A 12,712-nucleotide genomic window follows, 5' to 3' on the forward strand; every position below is an offset into this window, starting at 1 on the left:
CACCACATAAGCAAAAAGAAAAAAGCCCGAAGTGGCGCTGTGGCTCAAGTGGTAGAGTGCTAGCCTTGAGCTGAAGAGCTGAGGGGCAGTGCCCAGGCCCAGAGTTCAGGCCCCATGACCGGACCCCCCCCCCAAAAAAATTATGCTTATGGAAATGAACTCCAAGTAATGGAAACAAGAGGGTTTTTTATTGTACTGTTTGTAGTCATTTCTTTTGTCTTTTATTTCCTTTGGTCTATTTCCTGTTGTTATTGTTTTGTTATTTCTGTACTCTGTCTTATATGTAAGTTTATTTGGGGAAGGGAAGGGAAAATCAAAGAAACAGTGGGACGACAAAGGGTGAACCAATTCAACAGTGATACTCACTAGACACTATGTTGGAAATGAACTTTACAACTTGGGGCGGGGTGAGAGGGGTCCATAGGGGAATAAATGGGAGAAAATGAGGGAGGAGTTGACACTGTTTAAAAAGAAATGTACTCATTACCTGACTTATGTAATTGTAACCCCTCTGTACATCACCTTTACAATAAAGATAATAAATAGAACAACAAGATAATAAGAAGTTACCCTCAAAAGTTCCCACAAAACATAACTAGGCTGGGTCTAGGAAGGTGGCTCAGTGGTAGAGCGCTTGCCTTACATGCTCGAGGCCCTGGGTTTGATCCCTCAGCACCACATGAGCAAAAAGAAAAAAGCTGGAAGTGGCACTGTGGCTCAAGCAGTAGAGCGCTAGCCTTGAGCTGAAGAGCTGAGGGACAGCACCCAGGCCCAGAGTTCAGGCCCCACGACCGGACCCAAAAAATAAAAATTTAAAAAAATAAATAACTAGGCTATGCAATGCTAACCTGGAACCAACTCATGAGCATATTCAAAGCAAGCTGAGTTTAACTATTAAAAGAAAATTTCAGCAAAGTCATTCTAAAGCAAAAATCAAATATTAATTTTAATAGGGTTACAAGATTTAAATAGAGACCTCTTTATACAAAAACAAATTTATACTTACACTTTAATAAGAAATGCAAATGACAAGTTATGATTTTATGAAATAGTGTAATTCAAAATAAGAAAGATAGAAAGAAAAGAAAGAAAAGAAAAAATTGAGACTATTGAGAATCTTCAAAATGTGCAAATTGAGCTTTTTGAATTTCATGTGAAATTTCCCTCAGTTTTTTGAACTTCTAGCCTCAGGATTCAAAGAATTCTATTGATATTTGAGGCAAAGTTCAGTGGGATTTGATCTCTCTTACATAACATGTATTTTTTGGAATCTGAGAAGGAAACAAAGCTTTACACAATGCTTCCTTGGGATTTTTTTTTTTATATTTTGGGGTTTTTGTTTTTTTTAAGGCCAAGATTCAAGTCCCTTTAGCTTTAGAAATTTCACATTTTCTGCATTGAAAGACTATACTATTATCAGGGGGAAAAAAGGTGCATGACATTAACTATGGAGTAAAGCACGTAGATTTCTGCAAATAATGGAAAGAAATCAACAGACCATGGAAAAGCAGATAAAGAACACTATCTGTGCTCCATGTCTAAGAATACAGGTCAAGAAATTTCTTATCCTTTCTGATTCTAGTACTTAATTGTTTTTTCAAATATGCTTTAAAGCAAAAGTACTTACAATAATACTGGTCCAAAAGAAAACTAAACTCATTATTAAATCCAAGGCAACGTCAAATCTTCATCAACGTTCTCTCCCATATGAGTAAGTAAAATATACCAGTTGATAAACTGGTATAACATAAAGGCTTTGTAAAATTTTTCCTAATTCTAAGGATGTTAGGAACAGTTCTTCAATGTTTATTGAACATGTAGTTAAAAGTAAATGAATAAATTTATGTAGGATTCTGACAAGATAAGTTGTCCAAATATTTGAAGTATAAGGTCTAGAAGAGTGGTTGGTTGGCAACTGTCTTTTTTGATCCATAGAAATACACTATTTATTAAAATTATTATCTTTAAGTAGGCAACTGCCTATATTAAGCTTCATTAGTGCCAGGATGCTTGACTGACTTTTTTCTCACAGAAAAAGCAATCACTGGTTTGTGCACAGTATTCAGACTACTGCCCTTTCAAGGCAAGATCTAACAATGATTGAATGACATAAATATACCACAGTGTAACAGAAGTTACCTAGAAATATATACATATACATATTAATGTGTATATATATATATATATATATTGAGTAATACCTCCCAAAAAAGAATATCCTGCATATATTTATCAAAGATGGTTTGCTGTATCAAAAAATTTCTTGATGCTAGACATGATGTACAGTTTGCAATTCCAGCACTCACAGGCTGAGACAAGAAGACAGACTTTGAGACTTGCCTGTGGTATATAATGAGACTGTCTTGAAAAACAAAGAACCATAAAACCTCTTGAAATTTATAATGCAAAAACCACCAAAAATTAACAAGAAATACAGTATCTTTTAGTTCAATTCTACTGTTGTAGACTCATAGAGTTACATTCTCATCAGCAAGTAGGACACCCAGAAAATTCTGTCTTTAATTAAAAACTTTATTTTTCAATACAATTCACAGTTTATACATGGTGCATCTCACCATATGAACTTCTGGAACAGTTATTGAGGAAAATGGGCATAGGTTTTGCTCAAAAAGAGCCTGATTTTCCATAATTTGGGTTAGAATTTTTTTGTTTACAAAAGTACCTTCAGCAAATTAACTAAATATTTACATTTCTAGCTTAAATTTCAATTTTGGAAAATAAGCATCTATGAGATTTTTTTTCTTTTTTTAAGATCCTGGGTTTATTTTGTTAAGACCTTAATATGAATTCCACTTATTTATGTATGCATCTCCCAACCCCCCAAAAAGGAAAAGAAACCAGTTTTTCAATTATAGTTATGGAAATCATGTTCCTTCTGTGTTTAAAATTATATATATTATATATACACAATGTACAGCACATCTACATAGGAAAATAAAGGGAATGGTAGCAATTTACTTGGTTGCAATTACTGAAAACTTTCTCCATCTTGGAAGCATCCAAAGAATCATAGGATATAAACTAAAAAGGACTATCAGCCTTTTCTACCTCAAAAAAAAAAAAAAACTCAAGATTTAAATTGTGCTATAACAGCGTTTTCTCTTATGCCAGAGATGAACCATGCCTGCACTCTGCATTTTTTTCCATGTGCAAAATCACAGTGACCCCAGTTCCAGCATATTCTCTCATATCCAATCAGAGGGACCCAGGAAATTCTGGAAATCTGCCCCCTCTCACTGAGCATCTTTTCTTCAGGAAAAGAAAATGACAGAAGCCTTTCATACATTAGAAAGCAAATAGAAGCCGGCAGTTTAATAGTTATTAGCCAATAGTCATCACATATTATTTTGCTGTGTTCTTTCCATCAGAATGAATTCACACCAACTGCTTGAAATCACCTGTAGTAGGAGGACCCGTTTTCAACAGGTTTCTTCTGTCCGATCATTATATATGAAAATGTTTTTCTTCCACCTTTAAAAATGTATATTCATAAATGGTAAATTCCAAATACTGCCAAGGGGGAGAAAAAATGCACTGTTTAAGCAGCCAACATTATTGGCCTGGTAATATTTCACTACAGATATGTACCATTGGTACCTGAGTCAAATAAATACTCAGAAGGGCCATCTTTGCACCTCCTTTCTCTGCAGTGCCTTTCACACTAGAGTTTCTGAGTGCTGCTTCAATGTCCTTCTAATTTGGCATCTATTCCTTCTTCGGACATCACAACTTCAGTCATCTTACACACTCTTTCCAGCAAGGTATAGTACTCAAAGGGAAGAGATGGGGCAAAAGACTGCAGAAGTGAGCCTAAGGGTGGGGAGTAGGGAAGGAGAAACCACAGATTAGCTAGAGAGAGGTTCTGTGTCTTCATAAGATAAGGCACTGACAGAAAATTTCTTAGGTAAAAGGCTGCATAAGAATATCTTGCCATTTACAAAAAGAAACATCGTCACCCATAAATGGTCCGTGTATCTAGGCTCAGTTAGGTAGACCCTGAAAAGTTAAGGACTGATCCCTCAAAGCTACATTATCACCATAAACAAGAATTCATTCTGAGGCCTTGATGGCACATGGTGGGGTGGCGGGGGAGGGGGGGGAAGGAGAGGAAAACAGTCTGGGCACAGAAAGGCATCAGACGTGGCTTGTCCATTTCCACTGGTCAATCGAGTGGAGTGTCTCACAAAGCCTCCTCAGAAAGAGAGCACTGGCTCTGAAATCCAACTTCTCTCAGTGGCAGATGACCATAATGGGTGTCTCTACTTTGCTTCCCCTTTTGAGCTCATGCACAACGTTTAGAATGCTACGGCAACAGTCACAAAGAGCATAGAGAAGTCCTCACCTACGGCTATGCCTACGGCTCATCCCATAGAGTGCTATTTAATGTTCTCAATTACAGCTATCTCTTCCCCAGGGCAGTGTGGCGTCAAACCATTGAGATAGATGCTCTCCGTCTTCAGTAAGGGAGGCAAGACATCTCTGTCACTGGTCAGGTGGTTCACTGACAGGGTCCTCCTACAGGGAGTCAGCTCCTGGTTGTGGTTTCCAGCCAGTTCTGCAGAGAGTTTCCGTTTAATGGAAGTGGCCCTCTGGAACTTGTCATAAATCTCCACACTCAGCCGCCTCCTGGTTTCTTTGAATTCGGCTGTGACATTGGCTGTCCATTCAGCAGCATGTGCTCTGAATTCTCCCACCTGGACAACAGAAGACAAGAAGAGAGGAGGACACATTAACATGGAGATCAATACCACGTGTGGCTTATTTCCTCTTCCTTTGATGGGGGCTTTGGAAAGAAGACAGGAGTAGCCATTTGTAAGACTGGTGTGCTGATGTAATTAGACAAGTATGACAAGGCATGATCCTCTTCTATACAGACATGGCCCTAACAATTATGAACTTAGAACTCTACAAAGCAAGTTATATGTCCCCAGCACTTGCTGTCATTAGATATTTTTAATTGGATTATTTGTAATTATTCCATATGTGGAACTTAATGAAGACTTTGGGTGGGAAGTAGTAAGACATAGTAGAAGCAGCAAAACAGAGGAAAATAATGTGGAATGGGAATCCGGGGGTCTGGTGAATTCCAATGAGATGGTGCTATCCAAAAATCTAGGTTTTGGAATCTAGAAATAGTGTCTACCAGAAATTTGTTTTCAATATCCTATGACTGGTTTTGGAATTCACTTTCTTTCTTTCTTTCTTTCTTTCTTTCTTTCTTTCTTTCTTTCTTTCTTTCTTTCTTTCTTTCTTTTTTCTTTCTTTCTTTCTTTCTTTCTTTCTTTTCTTTCTTTCTTTCTTTCTTTCTTTCTTTCTTTCTTTCTTTCTTCCTTCCTTCCTTCTCTCCTTCTCTCCTCTCTCTTTCCTTTCCTCCCTCCATCCCTCCCTCCCTCCCTCCCTCCCTTCCTTCCTTCCTTCCTTCCTTCCTTCCTTCCTTCCTTCCTTCCTTCCTTCCTTCCTGTCATTCTCATGGGGCTTGACTTCAGGACCTGGGCACTGTCCCTGAGCTTTTTTGCTCAAAGCTACTCTACCACTTTGAGCCACAGTGCCACTTCGAGTTTTCTGGTGGTAAACTGAAGATAAGACTTTTCTACAGGTCTTGAACCACAATCCTCAGATGTGGGTGTGAGCCAGAGGCATAAGCCACCATCACCCAGTTAAGAATTCACTATTTCTTAAATAAGTTATAAAATATTTTGTCTCTGCCTTCAGGGAAATCAGAGTAATTTGAACTGTCATTTGAACTGTCAAGTCTGTTTCATATGGGGCCCTATAAAATCCAAGGCCAGTTTTTCAATGAATGCCCAGAGTCAGGGAAGTGATTCATCTTATCTGATTTGTCATTTCCTCCTCTGTGAAGCAGTAGAGATCTCCACAGCACACATCTAACCACAATGTCCAGTGAATGTATTTCAAAAACTCAATATCCTTTGCAGTCCGTGTTTCATAATTCTCTTTGGAAGGTTACAGAAAAGACATTGGCCCCATAATCAATAGTTGTAGGCACACATATTGTTTTTTTCCTCAGTCTTTCTTCCTCTTCCATCTTTGATATCATAAACATTTTTTCAAAAAATGGTCATATATTAAGCACCTGGTTTTGAAAATGGAAGCTTTGTCTTTTTTCTTAGTTATTTGTCTAATTTCTTAGTTATTATTCTTTACATGTTAGTATTCATTATTCTCTCATAGTTTTAATCATCTGCTTAGCATTCCCGGGGATGATGGACAGGCATCATTTAAGCACTCCCCTATTGGTGAATATTTGAGTGAGACCTTCCTTCCTTGATTCCTTTGTGCCTTCCTTCCCTCCTTCCCTCTCTCCTTCCTTCCATTTCTTTTCCCCCTTTCTCTTTCTTTTGTCCATCCTTTCTTCCTTTCTGTTCTTCCTTCCTTCCTTCCTTTCCTTCTTTCTCTTTCTCTATTACTTCTTCCTTTTCCCCTTTCTTTCTTTCTCTTTCTTTCTTTCTTTCTTTCTTTCTTTCTTTCTTTCTTTCTTTCTTTCTTTCTTTCTTTCTTTCTTTCTGTCTCTCTGTCTGTCAGTCTGTCTGTCTGTCTGTCTTATGTGTGGGTTATTAGAAACAATACTTCAGTGAATATTCCCGTACCTATATCTTTGCTAATGTATACTAATTATTACTATAGTTGGAAACAATGGATCAAATGATAGGGATGTTTTCATTCTATCTAATTTTGTTGGAGAGGCAGGATAGCTGGAACTCAACCCCGTGTTCATACCTTAGCCCTTATGTACCTTAATGCTTTGAGGAAAGTTGAATATTAAAAGGAGCTACCTGAGTTGAAAACACCCATGGTTAAATTTGTAAAAATAATTGGAAGCCTACTTTACATTCCATTTTCAGTGGTTGTTGGACTATAATTCCTCACAATTAACACATTCATTTGCTAAAGAATTGACATTTCATTGTATCTTTGAAATGCATTATTAAAAGGAACAATATAAATTGTTCTCTTTTCCAATTGGGTTTTAAAAAATCTGTAATGATTTCTTAAGTGTCACATTTTCCTGGTAAAATTGTATGTGATTTTCCCCCCCTCTGGTTTTCAAGAAATAAATGCAATATTTATAAAGTCTCCTTAACCTGAACTATTTTTAGGCACTAATGCTTGGGCTTCTTAATGCCACACGTGCTAACATAATGTGTAAGATTAAGTACAATGGCACTAAATCTTTTGTAATAGTGAATATCCTTGAAATTCTCCCCATCACTCTGGAATTGGGGTTTCTTTAACTGTGACCTGATGGAGCCCACCCACCTTAAAAAAATCTCATTGCATCGTAATGCTTGGGATATTAAAATTCATGAAGTAATAAAAGTAATTTGTGTGATTTTTAAATAAAATTCCACACAGAAACAAGATTGAGTCATAGTAACTCATTTAACTGTCAAGACAATGCAGAAACTCTACATATGTCAGGTGGGGGGAGTCTGGATGATCTGTATGAGTTAAGCACAGCCTGGAAAAAGTGTTTCCAAGATACTCTCTCAACCACTAGATCGGCACAGTGGTTCATGCCTATCATCTCAGCTATGCATATAAAGTTAGCAGGATTGTGGTTCCCAGTAGGCCCAGACAAAAATGTTCATTAAGACCCATGTCAACAACTACTACAACAAAATCTAGACATTGAGGCATGGCGCGTCATTCTGGCTGTGGTGGGCAGCATAATTAGGACACTTATGGTCCAGGAGAATCCAGGCAAAAAGTGAGTAGGGCACATGCCTAAGCAACATCACCACTGTGATTGCTTTTTGTCCAAAATTGGGTGCACTGGCATTTGATATATGTAAGTTACAGCTGTCATATCATCTTAAAGGATTGTTTGCTTTATTAATATAAAGTGACCTTCTTTGTCTTATATGATTAATTTTGGTTTGAATTCTGAGTTGTCATATATGCGTACAGCTACTTTTGCTTGCTTTTGGGCTCTGTTGTTTAGAATATCTTATTCTGTCCTTTCATTTGAAGGCTATGTTAAATTTTGATAGTGAGGTGCATTTCTTGTAGGCAACCAATGATTGGGTCTTGTTTATAATCCAAATGAGCAGTCAGTGTCTTGTTTGTTTGTTTTGGCAGTAGTTGGGTTTGAACTTTAGGGCTTCACACTAATCTGTTTCCTGAGTAAGTACAATTAAAGGTTTAAGCCACTGGCATTGAGCCCCAGTCTGTGTCTTTTGATTAGAGAAATGAAGCTAGTAACATTCAGAGTTATTGAAAGATTTGTAGCAAGATTTGTCATTTTGTTTTAGTGTTTCTTTCCTAATCCTCATTTGTTTATTTACTTGTCGATTGAGATTTTTTTCTTCCCTGTATACTGACAGTGTTTATCTTCCTCTTCTGTTTGTGAGATTCCTTTAAATATCTGATGCAGAAATGTCTTAGTAGTGATAAATTCATTTAGTTTTATCATTGAACAGTGTGTTTCTTTTCCAGTTATAAGGGGATAGCTTTCCTAGATTCAGTAGTTTACTTCGGCAATATCTTTTAGGGCTTGAAATACATCATTCTATGCCCTTCCGTGCTTTTAGAATTTCTCTTGTGAAGTAAGTTCTTATGATGAGGCAGTCTTTATACATGATGTGGGACTTCTCTCAGCTTTCAATATGCTTTGCTTGTTCTGTATAGTTAATGGTTTAACTAAAATATGACTTGGAGAGGTTTTCTGATCCTGTCCACATGGAGTTCTAAAAGCCTCTTGTATTTGAATGACCACTTTTCTTACAAGATTTGGGAATGTTTTGCTATTATTTTGTTGAATGTTTTCTATGTGTTTAGGTTGTACTTCTCACTCTTCTATGCCCATCATTCATAGTTTTTGTCTTACAAAAACTTGTATGTGCCAGTCATACTTTCATATCATATTTTTCTTTATCTGAATGCTCTAATTCCCCTACTTTGTTCTTAAGCCTGATATTCTGTTTTTCACTTGGTTTAGTCTATTGGTGAGACTTTCAGCTGTGTTTTATATTTGATTTATTGAGTTTTTCATTTCCACTTGATTTTTTTTATGGGAGCTTCATATTTTTATTGATTTCCTCCTGCATCTCCTGTTTGGTCTTCCTTATTTTGCTCAGCTGTTACTTATATTCTCTTGGGATTCACTCAGGTGTCTATTTATAACCTTTTAAATGTTGTTCATTGTCCTTACAATCATTCTTTTGAATTTCTTGTCTTGTATTTCATCCATTTCACCATCATGGATGTGTGCTACTGTGATGGAGTCCTAAAATCTTGTTATTTCACATTTTTTTGTATTCCTACATGAGGATTTGGGCAACTGATGCCAAGTCATTGGTTGGAAGCTTTAATCACTGGTAGTCTTTCAGCTGAATATTCTCAATTCTCAAGTAGGATTGTGTAGTGACAAGGTTGAGGTGTAATTTCTCACTACTGGACTGGAATTATACCTAAGTAATCAAAAGCCATATATACATATACATATACTTATACATATACATATGTATATTAAGGAAATCAGCCCAAACCTTGGCATCACTCAAAGAAAAAACAATCTGAAATATCTTGCATTTTCTAGTATATAGGTTGTTGCTATATATAGGTCAGGGGGATGGGAGCTCTGGTCAAGTGTCAGTTGTTCACTTTAAAGTTTCTCTTCTTTGTGTAATGGGGTGTTACTACCTTCAAGGAGCTTTGCAACCTATGGACAAGGTAGATTCCTACGCAGTTACTTTGTAAGCTCTGTCTGGCTATTCCTATAAGCTCACCAAGCATCCAAGCCAGGGTATTGCTTGAATGTATCAGAGCATCGGGGGGGAGTGAACAGAACACTGAGTTCTCCATTGGGAAGATGAAACTGAGAGGAACACAGTTTCAACCACAATTCTTAATTAATTCTCAAAGAGCATGTGGCTCAATAAATGTTAAGAACTGCTGGCCTGGCACATGACACAAATTCAACATTGCTGCTTATAAATGGAGGCTTCGATTTTAAAAGTGGTAGAACAGTCAAAGAAATTGATTTTGAAATGATTGTTCTATATGCTTTTTTGGAGACCACTCACCAAGCATATCATGGATCTATTGTAAGTGCTTAAAACCAATATCAAATCAATCTACAAGGAATCAAATCAATTTAGGATTGTCAAAGGATTGATACCAGAGAGGAAAAAAACATTGAACATTGCAAGAATGCCATGACTGTCAAAGAATATCATGATTCAGAAGCCCATTGGAATGGGTTGTGAGAAATGTTACTTCTCATAATGAAGATTTGCAGTAACAGGGTGTTAAATCCACCTATTATGAAAAACAAAACAAAACAGAACAAAAAAGCATACAAATCATATTGCTATTATTAATTTTAGTGAGAGCTAAACAACAGGTTTTGCAGTATTGATAAATACAATTAATTTATTTACAAACTATTTCATCTTTGTTCATCTTTTCACATTATTTTTTTCTTGCACCCATTTTAAGTATACAGTAAACATTTTAGCACAGGAACACGTCAGCATATCACTGTAACACATTAATAAATATGTAATGGTGGCCTAGGTTCAAAAGCTACATATATTTCCTGCCTGGGCTGGCTTTGAATCATCATCCTCAGTTCTCAGCCTCCTGAGTAGTTAGGATTACAGGCATGAGCCACCAGCACCTGGACAAAAGCTACATTTTTTATGAATAATAATTCATAGTAAAAATCTGTAAACCACTGGAGAAAAGAAATGAATGAATGCATGGATGGATGGGTGCATGGATGGCTAGGTGGATGGATGGATGGTACATTTAGAAGCAGTACATGTAGTTAAGATACTGCAGTGGTGGATTAGGCAGAGTAAAATGGTAGAGCTGACATAGTGGTGTGGGGCTAGAGTGTAGAAGTAAACATTTGTACATGTCTTAGTCATGGAGTCAGCAGAACTCATGATGTATGAGCCATGCAGGTTAAGTTGAAGAAGGTATCAAAGACTTAAAATGGTTTAATTATGGTCTACATGAGAGACTTAGAACTGGAATGTCTAAATAGGACACTACTGGAGTGGGGTATCAGGTCTCATGTATGTGGTGCTAAATTTGAAATGATAACTAAGTGGGTGGTTTATAAAATATTTCCTTTCTTAGTCACACAGCCATGGTCATTTCCATCTCCATATGAATGGCTCACTGCCTTCTCAAGCTCTACCCACAAGCATTCTTGGCACAGTACCCTTACAGTAGGTAAATATTCACATTCTGGTATCTTGGATGTACTCTCTGATAACAACTCTACTGTTTCTAGATGTTTTACCTCTACCATCTTCTACTATAACTGTACTGAGGCTTATAGACACTTGGTCTATCCATGAATTAGTAAAGTGGTCCCCTTTTGACTTCTTCCTTCATTATTCAAACAGTCCCCTGTACAACATTGCTTCTGTGGTCTCCCAGCACACTATGAATTTCCTCTTGACTTGGACATCATACTACTAGATCAGTGTAATACAGCTACTGGTTTTTCCCTATCATATTTCCTGTTAGAGTAGCCATTGCAGGTTATCAAACAGAGCAGTGAAAAATTGAATCCTCAGTCCAATGTTTTTCAAACTGATACTTGAAATCAACTATTTTGCGTTTAAAGTATTTACTCTAAGACTGTAAGAATATGTAAATCAAACATATCAATGTTCAAAAATATACTTTGAAAGACAAAGGAGATTATTTAAAATTTTAAGGCTAAGAAGTACTTTTTGTAAGCATTAAAAATAAGCAGATTGGAAGTTCTATTCCAAGCATTACCATATATTATTTTTTCTGTGAAAGTCATGGGAAAAATTATTTCTTTCCTGGCTAAATCAGTCTCTGATCAAGTGTATTACCAGAATAGTGTTGGTATAAATTATAGATGAGCAGCTGGAGAATTTAGGAGTGTAAAAAGGAAGACAAGAAGTGAATAATAAGTGAGAAAAGAACAAGTCTTAATTTCATGGCTCTTTGTTGTTGTTTTCAGAAGTTAATGCATTTAACTCTGAATATATGCTCTATTGGTTTAAAAATATATTTTTCATGTTTAAATTTTGCAAAGTGTAATGCTGAAGAAAATATGTATGTGATCTAAGCAGATTCAGGAAAAAATTTCTTCCAACTTCTTTTTAAAGGAGAAATTGCTTCCAGGAATTCTTCTTGAAAATAGACTCCCACATATACAACTGCAGGGGTATGGGTGGTCAACCGTCACAGAAATCCTCTACAATTCTCTATGTGAGAGCTCATTTATACACACTGGACAAATTGCAGGTTTAGTAATAGGAAGCACAAAGGTATTATCTAAGGCTTAACTTCAGATGGGGGAGAAAGTGAGTGACATGAATCTATACATTCCTTTCACTGTCTTCATGGCTCGTCTTTCATTTTCTTGCTTACTCCTTCAAACGATGTTGATTAAAGACAATGAAATTTCTAGGAGGAAAATGCAATCTATGTCATGTCTTTAGCCCAGAAGGAGGAGTGTTGTGTAAGACAAATTACTGCCAGAGATTCTGATCTCAGTCTGTAGTCCACTTAAGTGGCCACTACTACCGTGGCCCTTCCAATGTGCTCATTCTGCTAAGAGATATACTTGAAGTGTACAGTCCACTATATTTTGTATAAAAATAAAATGTCTTACTGATCATTTTTTGAGTACTTAAAATTTACACAAGAAGATTATAACACAATGATGATAATT

The 12,712-nt window shown here is 36.6% G+C and overlaps 1 protein-coding gene across 2 annotated transcripts in view; it reads right to left on the reverse strand.

Moving 5' to 3' along the window:
• Window positions 1–2,512: 2,512 nt before the first annotated feature.
• The window catches only part of Kcnk2 (potassium two pore domain channel subfamily K member 2), a 174,399-nt gene continuing 164,199 nt past the window's right edge, over window positions 2,513–12,712 (reverse strand). For both annotated transcript variants that reach the window (XM_070041436.1, XM_070041437.1), the window contains exon 7: window positions 2,513–4,715. In XM_070041436.1, coding sequence (XP_069897537.1) covers window positions 4,398–4,715 — 318 coding nt within the window. In that variant the 3' untranslated portion in view covers window positions 2,513–4,397. The remainder of the gene's footprint in view (window positions 4,716–12,712) is intronic.

This window comes from Dipodomys merriami, unplaced genomic scaffold (genome assembly GCF_024711535.1).
Source record: "Dipodomys merriami isolate MVZ:Mamm:240054 unplaced genomic scaffold, mDipMer1.0.p SCAF_31, whole genome shotgun sequence".
Lineage (NCBI taxonomy): Eukaryota > Metazoa > Chordata > Mammalia > Rodentia > Heteromyidae > Dipodomys > Dipodomys merriami.